The sequence below is a fragment of the Euleptes europaea genome, chromosome 15 (assembly GCF_029931775.1).
Source record: "Euleptes europaea isolate rEulEur1 chromosome 15, rEulEur1.hap1, whole genome shotgun sequence".
Lineage (NCBI taxonomy): Eukaryota > Metazoa > Chordata > Lepidosauria > Squamata > Sphaerodactylidae > Euleptes > Euleptes europaea.
This window is the reverse complement of record NC_079326.1, coordinates 42,389,932-42,407,503: the sequence shown is the minus strand read 5'-3', so window position 1 is coordinate 42,407,503 and position 17,572 is coordinate 42,389,932. Positions and strand designations below refer to the sequence as shown.

General features: G+C 46.4%; 1 protein-coding gene across 1 annotated transcript in view; it reads left to right on the top strand.

The window, feature by feature from the left end:
* Positions 1-1,578: 1,578 nt before the first annotated feature.
* The window catches only part of NFE2L2 (NFE2 like bZIP transcription factor 2), a 28,534-nt gene continuing 12,540 nt past the window's right edge, over positions 1,579-17,572 (top strand). Inside the window, exon 1 of the mRNA XM_056861646.1 lies at positions 1,579-1,603. Within this exon, the coding sequence (XP_056717624.1) occupies positions 1,583-1,603 (21 nt within the window). The 5' untranslated portion in view covers positions 1,579-1,582. The remainder of the gene's footprint in view (positions 1,604-17,572) is intronic.

The following is a 17,572-nucleotide window of genomic DNA, read 5'->3' as shown; positions in this document are numbered from 1 at the left end:
GTGACCGTGGTCTTGGTATTTTCTTTCCTGACGTTTCGCCAGCAGCTGAGGCAGGCATCTTCAGAGGAGTAACACTGAAGGACAGTGTCTCTCAGTGTCAAGTGTGTAGGACTATCTGACTATATATTACTCTTCCTACACACTTGACACTGAGAGACACTGTCCTTCAGTGTTACTCCTCTGAAGATGCCTGCCTCAGCTGCTGGCGAAACGTCAGGAAAGAAAATACCAAGACCACGGTCACACAGCCCGGATAACCTACAAGAACCAATGAACTCTGACCGTGAAAGCCTTCGACAATATCTCCTATCATTGTTTATTGTTCACTCTGACACTCCATATTTCACCCACTGCCTTCACACGCAGTTATCCTGCCCAGCAACAGACTTCCCTTGCTATAATATTGTTGAAGGCTTTCACGGTCAGAGTTCATTGGTTCTTGCGGGTTATCCGGGCTGTGTGACTGTGGTCTTGGTATTTTCTTTCTGACGTTTCGCCAGCAGCTGTGGCAGGCATCTTCAGAGGAGTAACACTGAAGGACAGTGTCAAGTGTGTAGGAAGAGTAATATATAGTCAGAAAAGGGTTGGGTTTGAGCTGAATCATTGTCCTGCAAAAAGTATCAAAGGTAATGTGCTAATCATTGTCCTGTATCAAGATAATGTGCTAATGAGGGTGTGGTATGTTAATATGGAACCATTACATCCTGAAGTGATCTGTTAGCTTTGGATTTCACACATTAACAGATCACTTCAGGATACAATGGTTCCATATTAACATACCACACCCTCATTAGCACATTATCTTGATACTTACAGGACAATGGTTAGCACATTACCTTTGTTACTTTTTGCAGGACAATGATTCAGCTCAAACCCAACCCCTTTCTGAATATATATTACTCTTCCTACACACTTGACCCTGGGAGACACTGTCCTTCAGCGTTACTCCTCTGAAGATGCCTGCCGCAGCTGCGGGCGAAACGTCAGGAAAGAAAACACCAAGACCACGGCCACACAGCCCGGATAACCCGCAAGAACCAATTCCCTTGCTATCTCAGTACATGAACAGTACATTTACAGGAAGGGGGAAAAGGTGATCACAAACCACTAAGCCAAAATACTAAAGCGGATCCTCCACATTCAGAGAAAGTCTACCTTGCTGCCTCAATAATAACAAGAAGAAAAGGCAGCTTCGAAGGCGTTGCGAGCCTCCCGTTCGGTTTTGCCTTCCAGCAGTTCACCGGCGCCAGGGAACCGCCGGGAAAGAGAGAGGGAGGAGGAGGAGGAAAAGCCCTGTTTAGTTTTCGCAACTGCGTGCTCGGCCTAGCTCCCCTCCCTCGAGGGGGAAAAGAAGAAGGGGCGGGGGGTTCGAGGCCGCCTCTCCGCCCTCTTCCTCCTCCTCCTCGGGAGTCCAGTGGCTGGGAAGAGGCGGAGCAAGGGCGGGGAGGCCGTTTCCCTGCAGGGCCCAGCGCCGGAGCAGCAGAGGGGCTGGCAGCTGCGAAGGCGACGGTTGCAGGCGCCTGGGTACCGTTTCCCCCCCACACGTCGAGCGAGGAGGCGCGCGCGGCCCGCCGGCGGCACCATGGAGGTCGAGATGCCACAGGTGAGGCCCGGCCGCGCCCACCTGCCACCCGCGGGGGGGGGGGCGGCGGAGGCGCACAGGTGGGCAGCGGCCCCTCGCCCGCCGGGGAGTGATTGGGTGGGGGGTGGGTGAAGCCCCGCCTCCTTGCGCGTCCCGTCCTCTCCTGGGCTGGGTTCGGGGGGCGGGGCGAGGAGGGGAGGCCCCGCCCACTCGGCTGGTTGCCGGCCGCGCAGACAGCGGCCCTCCTCCCGCCGCGGCTTCGTTCCCGGCCTGCCTTCCGTGACGTCATGGCGTCCGGCGCGTGCCGACTCACCGGCGGAGGGGGCCGTTTTTGTGAGGGCGGGATAAAATAAACCAAATGGCATGAAAATGGCCCCTGCGCCGGTGAGTCAGCGCAAATATGTTAGATTTATATTATATATATATATATATATATATATATATATATATATATATATATATATATATATATATATATATATACAGTATAATATATTATACAATATCGTTAAAATATTATACAATATCATACACAGTAAAGCCCAGCTCGAGGATTAAAATTCTAAAAGCAGCAACCGTTAAAATAGGGTCGCCAGATAAGAGTTGGGAAATTTCTGGAGACTTTGGGGGTGGAGCCTGAGGAGGGCGGGGCTTGGGGAGGGGAGGGACTTCTTTTTTAAAAATAATACATTTTTATTTTCTTAATTTGACACGTTAATATCTAAAACAATATCCAATACTAATAATACTAAAAAAAACCCACACACTTAAAATGTCTAAATTAACCATAAATTGACTTCCCCCTCTCCCTCTCCCGTCCAAAATAAATTGAATAAACTTTTTAATATTTTTTTATTTTCTTAATTTGACACGTTAACGTATAAAACAATATCCAATACTAATAATACTAAAAAAAACCCCACAAACACACACACACTTAAAATTTCTAAATTAACCATAAATTGACTTCCCCCTCTCTCTTCCGTCCAAAATAAATTGTATAACTTTTTGCTAACGGGGCTAATCCCTTTACTATTTTAATTGATGTACTCTTATCCTATCTAACATCGTTAAATCAATGCTTAACCTAAAATTAATAAAAAGTATAAGTAAGGGATTAAATCAACCATTCTCAAAATGGTCCTATGGATAACAATTAAAGAATTCAATAAAGCTAAGAACAAATAGGAACCGATAAAAAGTATTTGTATATCGTCAAGAAAAAAACTAAAGAAAGTATTAACTTCCCCTACACCTCCCCCCTCATTAAAAAATTAATTGCTTTGTTAAATTTTTCCATTTCACCCTAGTTCTTTTAATCATATCAGCAAGAAAGACCAAACTCTTTTAAATTAGTCCCTTTGCGCGGAATTTGGGGAGGGACTTCAATGCCCTAGAGTCCAATTGCCAAAGCGGCCCTTGTCTCCAGGTGAGCTGATCTCTGTCATCTGGAGATCAGTTGTAATAGCAGGAGATCTCCAGCTACCACCATTTTCTCCAGGTGAGCTGATCTCTATCATCTGGAGATCAGTTGTAATAGCAGGCCCTTGTCTCCAGGTGAGCTGATCTCTATCATCTGGAGATCAGTTGTAATAGCAGGAGATCTCCAGCCACCACCATTTTCTCCAGGTGAGCTGATCTCTATCATCTGGAGATCAGTTGTAATAGCAGGAGATCTCCAGCCACCACCTGGAGGTTGGCAACCATAAATTAAAATCCACAATATGAAGAGTTGGATGCACGCTTCTTGGGCCCAGAGCCACAGGTTGCTAAGAGGGGGGTTATTGTCACCCCTGTCAAGCTCTAAGCCCTGCCTTGGGTGCCTCAGATCTCAGAAGCTAAGCAGGGTTGGCGCTGGTTAGTACTTAGATGGGAGACAACCAAGGAATACCAGAGTTGTCATGCAGAGGAAGGCAATGGCAAACCACCTCTGTAAGTCTCTTGCTTTGAAAACCCTGCTGGGTTGCCATAAGTCAGCTATAACTTGATGCACTTTACACACACACATGCTCAAATCTTATGGCTTCCCTCACATTGATGAAAAACCCGGCAGTGACTCTTGAGTGTTTTAAAACAAGCCTGAGTCTTTTGGCCACTTTAAATATGAAACAAAATGTTAACTGCTTTCTTCAGAGGCAAAGAGTGAGTCCTCACTCTGTTTATTTAGTGCATTTTTTAATTTCTCCAAGGAGTTTAAGGCAGTGTGCGTTATTCTCCCCTACTCCATTTTACTCTCACAGTAACCTTGCAAGGTAGATCAGGCTGAGGGGGAGTAAGGGGCTCAGGATCCACCTAAACAACTTCCTTGGAAGAGTGAAGGATTTGTATCTGGGTCTGCCAGATCCTAGTCCAATGGCCTACACTACCTTAGGTTAAAAAAAAAAGCAACCAGCAGTGTCGAAGGGCTATGAAATGCAGGAAGTAAAGAGTGAAATGCAGTTACATAAAATTCAAATCTTATCTGGGGAAAACAGATTCTGCCAAGCTACTTATCACCTATGATGGGTGGGGAGTCACTGTTTTTGTTAAGGTTGTCGTAGTGCCATAAAAATCCTAAACCACAGTTAAACGGGGCAAGTCTTTGTTTGTAAAGTGCCTCACAGCTAACTTATGGCAACCCCTCAAATTGCCATAAGTTAGCTGTGAGGCAAGAAACAGGTGATTTGCCATTGCCTGCCTCCGTGTAGCGCTCCTGGACTTCCTTGGTGGTCTCCCATCCAGGGCCAACTCTGCTTTGCTTCTGAGATATGACAAGATCGGGCTAGCAGAGGGCTGCTCCTTCATCATAGTCATAATCTGCCGCACAGCTTTGATCCCAGACGACAGGGTGGCTGTTGTGACTTCCTCAAAGCCTTGTGCCCTACTTCCTTTTTTCTCGGGAAAGGTCCTAGGAACATAGGTTAAATGGAATGCCTTGGGGAGCATGGGGTGGGGGGGCTTCATAGGGGAATAAAAAGTCTGGAGAGTTTGTGGAACCAAGGTGGGGGTGGCCTGAAATTTTGGGAACCACTGCTGTAGGGTTTTTAAGATGAGATATTCGGGGGTGGTTTGCCACTGCCTGCCTCCATATTACATCCCTGGTATTCCTTGGAGGTCTCCCATCCAAATACTTGCCAGGGTCGAGGCAGAGAGTGTGTGACTGGCCCCAGGTCATCCAGCAAGCTTCCATGGCAGAGTAGGGATTTGGGTTTCCCAGATCCTAGTCCAACACTTTAACCACCACACTACACTGGCTGTCCTATAGGTGAAGAAAAAATTACGTATCCTCGCTTGTGAAGAACTGAATAAATGAATTTTGTCTTGGTTACGTGGCTTAGGAAACAGATCTGTGCCACAGTACTTATATCTTGTTGCTAAATTCAATGGATGGCCTCCTGAATTTGTTTTCGTATGTCAGGATCTGATCGTTACGTAAGGTGTGCTGCTAGGTCCTGTGTTTCTGGGGAACTTCTAGCAATATGTTTTGACTTTCCATGCCTCTGAACAGGAGTCCTTGAACTGCTTTTCAGTAGTAATTGACTTGTTCATGTAAATCTGATTATCGGATTTTTATTTGTATGCCTAGCACTGAGTGCTACACATAAAGAAAAAAGTGGACTTGGAGGAAATAAACATTTAAAGCTTTTTGAAATGTATATCCTTTCTGAGAATCTCCTACTGATGTAAAGCGAGAGGAGGATTATGTTTGCATGCCTTTCTTCACTGTCCGTAGGCAAAAATTTTGTGGATTGTTTCGCCATTCCTGGGGTGAGGTTGTACCAGGTTTGGCCTGAATAATAAATATCTTTTGATCCCAGCATAAACAAGACTCTGGCCCTTTCCCATATGCTTCTATAACCTGATCAAATGCAGGCTGTTATCTGAGGCAACACTTGTTTTGTACTTCTCTAGATTGTGTTGTTGTTGTTAACAGAGTAGGAACAGTTGCTGTCGTGGTGAGAAGGGAGTTTTGCTGTGGTCTCCATGAATACAAGAAGTGGTACACCAAGTGCATCTTGGTACACCACCAAGGCACAGAAATCCCCTAGCACCTCTTGACTGTTCTTTCATAGTAGGCCAGTGCACCTAAATGTTCTGTTTTTGATGACCTTTTTGTTTAAAGAAAATCTTGTCTATGATAGCTGTCTTCCACAGAGGTGCAGAAGTTCTGTGTTTGAAGCTGGTCGTCTCAACTTTATTATTTAATTTATTTATACCTCACCTTTCTCTTTAATGGGTACCCAAAGCAGCTTTCATCATTCTCCCCTCCTCCGTTTATCCTTACAACAACCCTGTGAGGTAGGTCAGGCTGAAAGTGTGCGACTGGCTCAAGGTCACCCAGTGAGTAGAGTGGGGATTCAAACCTGGGTCACACAATCATAGAGTTGGAAGGTACCACCAGGGTCATCTAGTCAAGCCCCCTGCACGATGCAGGAAATTCACAACTACCTCCCCTCCCCCAAAACCCCAGTGACCCGTACTCCAAATCCTAGTCCAACACTGTAGCCACTGTACCATACTGGCTCTTGCATCACTAGGGTTGCCTGGTCCCTCTTCACCAACGGCAGAGGATTTTGGCAGCGGAGCCTGAGGAGAACGGGGTTTGGGGAGGGGAGGGACTTCAATGCCATAGAGTCCAATTGCCAAAGTGGCCATTTTCTCCAGAGATCAGTTGTAATAGCAGGAGATCTCCAGCTAGTACCTGGAGGTTGGCAACCCTGTTCACCACTGTATGTATGGTAACCAAGTCAGAGAGCCAGGGAACAGTTGCTAGGAGCACAAAAAGAAACTTGCTACCATGAGCAGGGGACTTAGCAAAGTCAGCACACAATCATGTAGGATAAGGTGTGCTAACTGTGGCTCTGAGGCCGCAGCCCCTGTGCACACAGCAGCGTGGTGTAGTGGTTAAGAGCGTTGTTTGAAGTGGTAGACTCTGGTCTGGAGAACCGGGTTTGATTCCCCACTCCTCCACATGAAGCCAGCTGGGTGACCTTGGGCTAGTCACAGTTCTCTCTGAACACTCTCAGCCCCACCTACTTCACAGGGTGTCTGTTGTGGGGAAGGGAGGGTGATTGTAAGCCAGTTTGATTCTTCCTTAAGTGGTAGAGAAAGTTGGCATATAAAAACCAACTCTTCGGTCGCTTATGCATGGTATATTTAGCCTCCTTCATTCCCTGTTTCAGCCAGGATCAAGGTTTTGAAAATGCACGTTGCCTCATTCCTTTTCGGCTGAACCCCGTTTCAACCTTACACGAACTCGCCTTTTCCCATTGCTCTTCTTGCCCTAGTCAAACGGTCTTTCCTGGCTCATCCCAGATCCAGACAGCGTGCATAACACTTGCCTTGCATTGAGCTTTCCCCGCCCCCTTTCCAAACCCCTTTTCTGTTCTGTTTGCTGATAGCCATACAGGGGAAGCAGCGAAGATTGACATCTCTCATAGCCAATCATGAAGAGTTAGTGATTCCATTGCTTCCAGGGAGCTCTTTCTGAGAAAGGCTGTTTTAAAACAAGGCATAGATTTTGCGCCCCCCCCCCTTCTTTCAAATGGCTCAATTTTTTGTTTTTTTGTTCTTAAAATGCTTTTTCATGCTGCAGTTGGGTCTGGGGGTGGGGGGAAGGAAATGTTCTCTCACAAGGTGAGCCAATCACAGAGCAGCAATTAAAAGGGTGAGACTTGATTTGAACTTGGGAGACTGCTTTCCTGTATTCATGCCCCCGTTTTGCACACAGTTTATTCCCTGATCATTCAAGCCGATGCGTACAGTTTTCCCCAACCCAGGTTGCTTTGATCCTGGCTGAAACGGGGAATAAAGAAGGGTAAAGTGAGCATGCAGAATCGGCCTTCTTCTCCTCCTCCTCACTTACCTAGGGTAAGCCCCCCTTAACATAATAGGATTTATTTTTGAGTACACTCCCCTAGTATTAGGCTGCAGTGCAACCTCATGAAACAAGACTTTGGGCTGACTGCTGTGCTGTTGCATCAGCCCTGCAGGCAGATACATGTTTCAGGGTTGAGGATTTAGGTGTAATTGACCTAAAGGAAGGTGTGTTTCATATCCCAGGGAGGCAAGCAAACAGATAAGCTGTAGCCTTTATAACAGAAGGGCTCCCAGCACCAGGATGTCACACATGCAGTGCTGACTGGCGTACAGTTAGTTTTATACCAGTGAGAGTGACATCTTGGCTCGCGGCACCTATTACTACCCAGTGGCTTTGGCATCCTCCGTCTGAAACACTGGGATTGTTGTGACCTGTTTGATTGAGATGGCGATGAGGGGGAAAATCATTATCCCCAGGGTAACAATTTATTCCCCCCCCCCTTTACATCTTAGAGCCAGTGTGGTGTAGTGGTTAAGAGTGGTGGTTTGAAGCGGTGGAGTCTGATCTGGAGAACCGGGTTTGATTCCCCACATGAGCAGCGGAGGCTAATCTGGTGAACTGGATTTGTTTCCCCACTCCTCCACACAAAGCCAGCTGGGTGACCTTGGGCAAGTCACAATCTCTCAGTCCCACCTACCTCACAGGGTGTCTGTTGTGGGGAGGGGAAGGGACGGTGATTGTAAGCCGGCTGGATTCTGCCTTAATTGGTAGAGGAAGTCGGCATATAAAAACCAACTCTTCTTATCCCCAGTCACTCGTAAGATATGATGGAATTCTACCAAAGCAAACTTGTTAAGAGCTGTCTTGGTTTTCTTTGATGCTTTCAAGACACACCTAGAAACAGTTTTATTACTACAACTTTGGAGTTCTTGACTGCCTAAATGAAATGCTCTAAGGTGTTCAGAGGAAACTGTGCACATGTTCCTGCTGGTTTGAGAATATGTATAGAATGGCAGCTGTGAATAATGGTACATTTTTAATGCGCTGTGCTACTAAAAGGCAGAGGATATGTCAGTGCTTTCCCTTCTTGGGTGAAATGAAAAGTGGCAGTTGTCTGTCATGCTTTCCCTAAAAGGGCCCTCTTTGTTCTTAGCGTGCAAATTTCAGGGCTCCTAAAAAAGTTTGGAGTTGTGCAATCATTTCTCTCCCCCCCCCCCCCGACTTTGTTTTGGAATGAGACTGTCAGAGTACAGTTCCAGAAACCAAACTATACTAGTTATCTGTAAATATTTAAAATTGACTTGAGTGTTGGTGGGGGGGATCACTTTTACAGCTGTAAATCTGAGCAGTAACTCTGGACATCGTTCCTTCCTGGACTAAAGATGTCAGAAGACAATATAAGAGAGGAAGTGAAATTATCTTTTTTTTCTGTTTTGAAAGTTGTATAACTTTCCAAGTTGTTCTTCTTCTTTTTTTGTAATTAAAAAAAAACCCAACATGGGAAAAACATTGTGAACATGTGAACACATGAAGCTGCCTTATACTGAATCAGACCCTCGGTCCATCAAAGTCAGTATTGTCTACTCAGACCGGCAGCGGCTCTCCAGGGTCTTGGGCAGGGGTCTTTCACATCACCTACCTGCCTAGCCCCTTTTAACTGGAGATGCCGGGGATTGAACTGGGGATCTCCTGCATGCCAAACATGCCAAGTAGTCTGAAATATTGCTGTTCAGTTGTTAAGGAGTTTCTTATTTGGGGCATATTTCCATCCTGTGGAGAAGGTACTCTTCTTTTAACTGGCATTAGGATTTCACTCTGACACCTTCACAGTACAATTCTATGCATGTTTACTGTGAACTAACTCCCACTGTGTTCAGTGGGGCTTTTTGGGATGGGGGTGGAGCATCGAGTAACAGCTGTCTTATGGCGACCCCGTAGGGTTTTCAAGGCAAGAGATGTTTAGAGGTGGTTTGCCATTGCCTTAACCACTAAACCACCCTGGCTTTCTCTGTGGGGCTTACATGCAGGTAACTGTTCATAGGATTTCACTGACAGTCGCTGCTGCAGCTCAGCTGTTTGTCGGGGGCCCCACCTGTCTTCAGTTTGGACCGGGAGGCTGTGGCGAGCACCTTGCCACGCCCCACCTCTCAGCTGAGCTGTGAGGCAGCTCAGCTGTTTGTCGGGGCCCCCGCCCATCTTCAGTTTGTCTAGGACTTCAATGCCCTAGAGCCCAATTGCCAAAGCGGCCACTTTCTCCAGGTGAACTCCATTGAATAAAATGGGCCTTACTTCTGAGTAGCCTCGCTTAGGATTGCTTTTTTTATGGGCACACAGCTAGCTGTGCCCATTCCTTCATGGGGTTAGTCACTGGTAGCAACTAAGGTTGCCAACCTCCAGGTACTAGCTGGAGATCTCCTGCTATTGCAACTGATCTCCAGCCAATAGAGATCAGTTAACCACCCGCCGATGGCGAAGAGGGACCTGGCAACCCTAGCAGCAACCTTAAACTGGCCACTGATTTACAGCCCCCAAGTTTGCCTGGGGGGGGGGTAACTCTTGCCATAATGGACACCACTGGCCTAGCGACAGAACCCAATATATGGTGGCTTTGTATGTTCTCCACTAAAAATCCCACTCCCTCCCTTGTCACTTCTATGCTCCAGATTTATTCACTGCCTTGCTTTTACTTAAAAAAAAGAAGAAGAGACGAGCTGGTTGTTCTTTACAGTACACGTGTAGTTTGCCTTTTGGTGCACAGGTCTGAGCAGCCCGTGGCTGGCAGAAATTAAACATTAATCTGCCCTCGGTGTGTTTTGAATTTCAGCCAAAATGAAAAGTAGAGCACAGATTAACAGCCGTGTTAAACTTTGTCTTGGCCCCAATTATCGCATTCCATTCAAAAGCAACCTATTTCTTTGCTTTTAGAATACTCTCAGAGAGCCTGGAATTCATTGCCTTTTAAATAGTTTTCTTCAGTCTCGTGACTAAAACCTGTTTGGACTCTGCTCGGAGGAAAGTGTATAGATAGACTTCTTAGGTAGAAGAAGTTAAATGTACAGCAAAGATGAACAGTCTTCAGAAAAGGTGGACTTCTACCTAGGGTTGCCAACCTCTAGGTACTAGCTGGAGATCTCCTGCTCTTACAACTGATCTCCAGCCGATAGAGATAAGTTCACCTGGAGGAAAAGGCCACTTTGGCAATTGGACTCTATGGCATTGAAGTCCCTCCCCAAACCCCGCCCTCCTCAGGCTCTGCCCCAAAAACCTCCCGCCCATAGGGAAGAGGAACCTGACAACACTACTTCTACTGCTCATGCAAACAACCAGTTTTATAGCTCAGAAAATCAAGAGCTGGCCTTTGAAAAAAGGAAATCTATTTGGACCTGGGAAATCTCAGGCTCTGATAGCTTAGATATCACAGTTGCTCAGCCTAATGGCTTTATTTCATGCTTGTTTTAATAAGATAAGTAATTACACTGCCTAGTAATAAAAGATAAAGTTCAGTATGGAAAAATACATGATGCAATAAAGTCTTACTGTCACACAGTTCAGACTTTGAAGACACTCATTAACTACTGCAATCCCTTAAGCATCTAAAGCCTCATTACACTGGTTGAGGTTTTATAAAACTAAGTTTGAACGCTTGCTAGAAAGCAACCTGGAAAACAGCAGGCGTTACTCTTTGTATCGCCCCTCCATTACCATTCTTCCCTTCCAGCTGTCTCTTCCCCATATTCTCCACCCTTCCTTCTTATTCAGCTCACTCTTCCTTGCCTTTGACCTTCCAAGTCTTGAACACATGAAGCTGCCTTTTAATGAATCAGACCCTTGGTCCATCAAAGTCAGTATTGCCTACTCAGACGAGCAGCGGCTCTCTAGGGTCTCAGGTTGAGATCTTTCACATCACTACATGCTTAGTCCCTTTAACTGGAGATGCCGGGGATTGAAGCGGGGACCTTCTGCATGCCAAGCAGCTGCTCTACTACTGAGCCACAGCCCATCTTGTCTCAATTGTCCATATTTTATTAAAACTAAAATAAAGAAATGGGTGGGAATTAGATAATATTACAAATATGCATTCTCACATTAGTTTTACAGTTAGGGTTTCCACCTCTGAGTGAGGAAATACCCGGAGATTTTGTGGGTGGAGCCTGAGGAGGGCAGGGCCTGGAGATGGGAGGGACCTCAATGCCACAGAGTCCAATTGCCAAAGTGGCCATTTTCTCTAGGTGAAGTGATCTGTGTCACCTGGAGATCAGTTGTAATAGCGGGAGATCTCCAGCCACCACCTGGAGGTTGGCAACCCTATTTACAATGCAGTCCTTAGCGGAATATGCAACAGAATTCTAATTGTCCTATGCGGCAGTTCCCTCTGGCTGTCGGACCTCTTATGTGGACCTCCTAATTAATTCCAGTCCACACATGTTCTCCTTTGTTCCTGTGGGTCTGCTCTGCTGTTTGACATGAAGGCTCCCTCTTGCTTTCATGCACGCCGATTTGGGCTGCTTGACATCGGACAACTATGTGAGAGCGCTGCTGGGACCTGTGCCACTGGTTGCCGCTAACCCAACTGGGAGACATGGGTCTAGCAGGGTCACCGTGGGCAGCCCTGTCCAGAGGAATGGCGCATGGGGAAACCTCACACTTCTCACTTAGCACTGCGTCACCAAGCCAGCTTGAGGGAAGCTTGTGGCTGGATGCAGCCAGTGTGCATGGCTGGAGGGAGAATAGTTTTGAGGAGAGCTGAAGGTCATCTAATAGAGCCAAAGTTGACTGTGGAGTAAACACTGTGGTTCAACTGTCGTCTCTCGTCAGACGGGGTCTGCCAGTTTTGGAAGCCCTTTTAAAGACCATTTCAAGGACGCGGGAGGTCATGTGTTTGTTAGAATTTTATATCGCTTTTATATCAAGATTTTGCAGAGTACTAACTTGCTGGTCTAGCGGTTTGGTCTTGTGGGTGCTGAGTCTAATGTAAGATTTAGGTTCACTTTCTAAAAATTGATCCTGGAGAATGTATTAGTGCACATGTGGCTTCAGAAGTGACTGTCTATGCAGCTGTGGCAAAGCCAAATCAGCACTGAAGGAATCTAGGTCTTAGCGTACTGCCAGCATGATGTGGTTAAGAGCAACAGACTCTAATCGGGAGAACCAGGTTTGTTTTACCACTCCTCCACATGAAGCCTACTGGGGCCGATTATGCATTCTCACTTTACCCTTCTTTATTCCCCGTTTCAGCCAGGATCAAAGCAACCTGGGTTGGGGAAAACTGTATGCATTGGCTTGAATGATCAGGGAATAAACTGTGTGCAAATGGGGGGCATGAATACAGGAAAGCAGTCTCCCAAGTTCAAATCAAGTCTCACCCCTTTAATTGCTGCTCTGTGATTGGTATAAAAACCAGTTCTTCTTCTTCTAGCGTAGTTATGTGGATAGTAAAGTGGACAGTCGTAACCAAGGTCTTAAGCAGAAGTTTACACACTGGAAAAAAGCTAGAAGAGTCACAGAAGTACGTATATGTTGTGCAGAACATTTCCTTGTTCTTCTGGTTTTTCTCATTAATGGAGTCAGGGGCAATAAATATGTCCAGTCGAAATGACAGATATTGCATATTCCTCCTCCCCTTCCACAACTGACAGCTGGTATATGGATTGCTGAAGAAGACCAGAAATGCTCTGGTTCTAGGAAATCTCATTGGCTTCTCAGCTTTGGAAAGACTCTAGCAATCTCCCTGCTGCCTGGTCTCATAACAAGTGTTTTATTGAAGAGCTGAAGTGATTAATAGATCACTTGCTAAGGGTAGCTCTCTATTAACAATATACAATTCCCTTCTAAAACTGCACAACTACACACAAGATTGCAGTCCATGTCTGGTTTGCAATCTGTAACAGTAGTATTACTGTTACCTGCCAGAAATTTTGTTAGTTTTTAAGGTGCTATTGGACTTTGTCTTTTCTACTGGACACTTGCTCTTTTCTACTGCTAGTAGTATTGCCCTTTGAGATGATACAAGTGCATGAAAGCCAGTTTGCAGTTACCATCTTTTGGTCATATTGAACCTCCGGTGTAGCGCGCTCTTGTATTTCCAGTGAAAAGTTGTATCCACGCCTCTGACCCCTCCCCTAAGTAGTGGGGTACCACCCCTGAGTAAGGGAGAGGTAGAAAAGGTCCAGGGGAGAGTTGAGCTCAATAGTTCGGGGTATGCTTGCTTTGAGAGACCTTCCTTGAGCCTCTGAGAGGTAACTATGGAAACTCTGAGCAACACTTTGAATTTAGAGGGCTGGTTTTAACGAAGGACGGGAGGGTGTTAGGGAGGCAAAAGCTGTTTGAGATTCGAATGGTTTCAGCTTTAATGCATTAAGCATTTGCTCTTATTTTTAAGCTGCTTGCATTATTTGACAGTGGTCTATGACTGTCCCTGCAGGGAGTAATGGCTCATCTCTTTGCTAACCACCAGGGCAGACTGAGAAACTAAAATAGCCTCGGAGCTAGCACTGTGACAATCCTGCCCTGCAGATGAAGAAGAGTTGGTTTTTATATGCTGACTTTCTCTACCTCTTAAGGGAGACTCAAACCGGCTTACAATCACCTTCCCTTCCCCTCCCCACAACAGACACCCTGTGAAGTAGGTGGGGCTGAGAGAGTGTGTCTAGCCCAAGGTCACCCAGCTGGCTTGGTGTGTAGGAGTGGGGAAACAAACCCAGTTCACCAGATTAGCCTCTGCCGCTCATGTGGAGGAGTGGGGAATCAAACCCGGTTCTCCAGATCAGAGTCCACTGCTCCAAACCACCGCTCTTAACCACTACACCACCTTGAGCTAGTCACCAGATCTTCAGAGAGAACTGTGACTAGCTCAAGGTCACCTATCTGGCTTCATGTGTAGGAGTGAAGAATCGAACCCAGTTCTCCAGATTAGAGTCCACCGCTCTTAGCCACGACTATACCATGCCGGCTCTCAGAGCTTAGACTTGACTAGTGGGGTTCACGATAGGTATCTGTTCTCTTGTTGCCACCTTGTATTCCCTCTCGTTGGCACTGCTGGCTACGTCAGAGCTGAGCAGCCCCTGCAGAGCTGGCCGGGCAGAGCTACTGGGGCTTGGCTCTTCTTGCTGCTGGCTGCCAGTGGCCCTCCAGGAATTTCCCCTATAGGTTAAATTACTAGTCCATCCTTGCTACCCACTATGTCCTCCATGGAGCCTGACCGAAGGTCATTTCTTCCCCATTTTCGTTCCCCTCTGTTCTGTAACACCCCCATACATTTTCCTATTTCCTCACCTTTCTTCATTGATTATATATTTCGTAGTTTGGTGGTATGTTATTTATAGTGTCTGCCTCCCGGCAAGCATCTTAACCCACTGGGGTAAGTGACCCAAATTAATAGTATTTAAGGCCTTTAAAGTATGGCTGTTTCCCTTGCGGTCACCCCTTTGGCCACTTTGGGTCTTTGTTTTGATTATGTATGCCGTTTCTGACTGTCAGAGGTTGCCTTGCTCTTCCACCGAGTTTCTCTGTGTTTTGCTCGTGTTTTCAAATTTGAGATTATCAGGTCACTGAAAACGCGGGGAAACGCAGGGGGAGAGCAGGGCGACCTCTGACGGTGGGAAACGGCATGCATAATCCAAACAAAGACCCAACGTTAGAATCATAGAGTTGGAAGGGACCACCCGGGTCATCTAGTCCAACCCCCTGCACAGTGCAGGAAATTCACAACTATCCCCCACACACCCCCAGTGACCCCTACTCCATGCCCAGAAGATGGCCAAGGTGCCCTCCCTCTCATCATCTGCCTAAGGTCATAGAATCAGCATTGCTGACAGATGGCCATCTAGCCTCTGCTTAAAAACCTCCAGGGAAGGAGCGCTTACCACCTCCAGAGGAAGGGGTGACAGTGGGGGATACAGCCATGCATAAAAGGCCTCTGTCATGCTGGAAGCTCAGTGAAACAGAGAGACAGCAGGGCGATAGAGACGTCCTTATGAAAGAGAACTGTTAAGCTCTTGGAAGGCCAGTTAACGTCTTCCTGCTCCAGCATGCCTCTAAGTCAAGCTGACTGTGAAGGCCTGGACCACACCTGTGAAAGGAAGGTGTGCTCATCTGCTCTCACAGGTAGCCCAATCTCTCTGATTGGTGATAGATCTTGTCCTAAGGGCTTGTGCTTCCTTGGGGGAGTTGTCTTGGATCGGCTGCCATTTGCTTTACTTTGTTGGACTGGAGTCCTGATTAGACATTCCACATTGCATGTGCTGACTGGCCATAGAGGGCAACGGGGTTTGCCTGCTGCCCTGCCCTGGGACGTACATCTCTACCGCTGAATGTCTGCGTTGTTCTCCTACGTATGTACAAGCGTAGGCTCCTCCATGTGGTTGGGAGTGCTGGAAAAATCCTGATTGCACAATGGAGCTTATAGATATCCCGATTAAATTGTGTAGGGTGTTTGGCAGATTTTTGGATGTGTTTAGGGGCCGGGTCAGACAGCTTTCCCCATAGGCTGGCTGGGAACTTGGGGAAATCCATTAGAGCAACTCAAAGCACTTGGTGGGAATGAAAAGAAGAAGAATTGTACATTGTAAGCAGCATACCATGGAATCCACTTAAGAAATAGAACAGGCAGGCTGGGGTCCTGCGAGGAATTGTGGGTGGCAGGAATAAACTACTGGAAAATTTCTCCAGCTTTCCTCTTCCAGGATAGGATAAAAGGGTTAAGCAGCCATGCTTCTAGATTATCCTGCCCTCCCCACTTTAGTTGACTCTTGTCCACACTCAGTGGTATCTGGGCCAATGAACATTCGTCAGGTTGCTATGTGGGGAGTATGTCCTTTTAAATTTACAAAGCAATATTTTTCTGCATACTTTGGAAATGATCCCTCTCTCGATAAGCAGAATCTCCCCCCAGCCTTGTCTGCAAGCGGTCCCCCTTTTGTGTCTTTGTGTCAAGCATTAAATCCTGAAGTTTGTTACTATTAGGGGAACAAGCTGGGGGCCCGTGAGAATTTCTAGGGGGAGAAATCGGTTGGAATCCCCCAAACCCAGGATTCTAGAAACGGGGACTTGAACAGACTAATTTCCCCTTCTCCCCTATTTCCCTTAACTTATTCTCAAGCGTTGTCAAATTTTCACGCCTCCTGGAACATGCTCTGTCCCCTTCAGGCCATTTTTTGGTCCCCTCCTTGATTAATTTGCAATGTCATACTTTTTCTGCATATCTGGGGAGCCCCTTGAATGTATAGAAACGGCAGCCCTGACCGTCGGTGTTATTGCTAAGAGTGACGAGGCCAAGTAGGGGCTTGAACCCAGCTCTCCCTGAAATCAGTCCAGTACTTTAACCACTACATCGTGTTGGCTCGCAAGGGACAAGAAGGATGGGGGGAGGATTTCTTCTCCAGTGAAGTCAGGAACTGTGTTGAATGTGCCCAGGGCCGCAACCTGAAGCCAGGTATTTCTTTTTAAAAACTGATGTGTGTATGAGGCAGAAATGGGATGGAAGGGATGGGTCACTGGCAGTCCGTCTGAAACACCCTGTCCTCTCTCTGCCCCCCAATTGCATTACACACTTTCCTGTAAATGTCTTCCACTCTGTAAATGCCTCTCCAAGCTGGCAGAGATTTGAAACATATTTGAACACATGACTCTGCCTTATACTGAATCAGAGCCTTGGTCCATCAAAGTCAGTATTGTCTTCTCAGACCGGCAGCGGCTCTCCAGGGTCTCAGGCAGAGGTCTTTCACATCACCTCCTTGCCTGGTCCCTTTAACTGGAGATGCCGGGGATTGAACCTGGGACCTTCTGCATGCCAAGCAGATGCTCTGCCACTGAGCCACAGCCCCTCCCCTACAGAAAAGCTTTTGTTGTATGAATTGTGTTGTATGAATATTTATATATATATATATATATATACACATATATATATATATATATAAAGATGAGGTTGCTGCCTCACTTCTTTGTTTATCGTAATGCAAATATGTTTGCCGAAGAGCAATAAGAGCTAATAGTCAAACTTTACAATGTACGCAGAGGGTTTCCCATAAAATGTAAAACTGACTACCCAGATGGCAAATGCTGATATGTAAATCTAAAACATGAAATTTTCCATTGGGGTCCAGATGGTGGCTTAATGTGAATTGTTTAACATTTATGTTTATCTTGTTAAAACTGTCTTTTATAAGTCCAGACTAAGCTAGCAATGTGGCTTG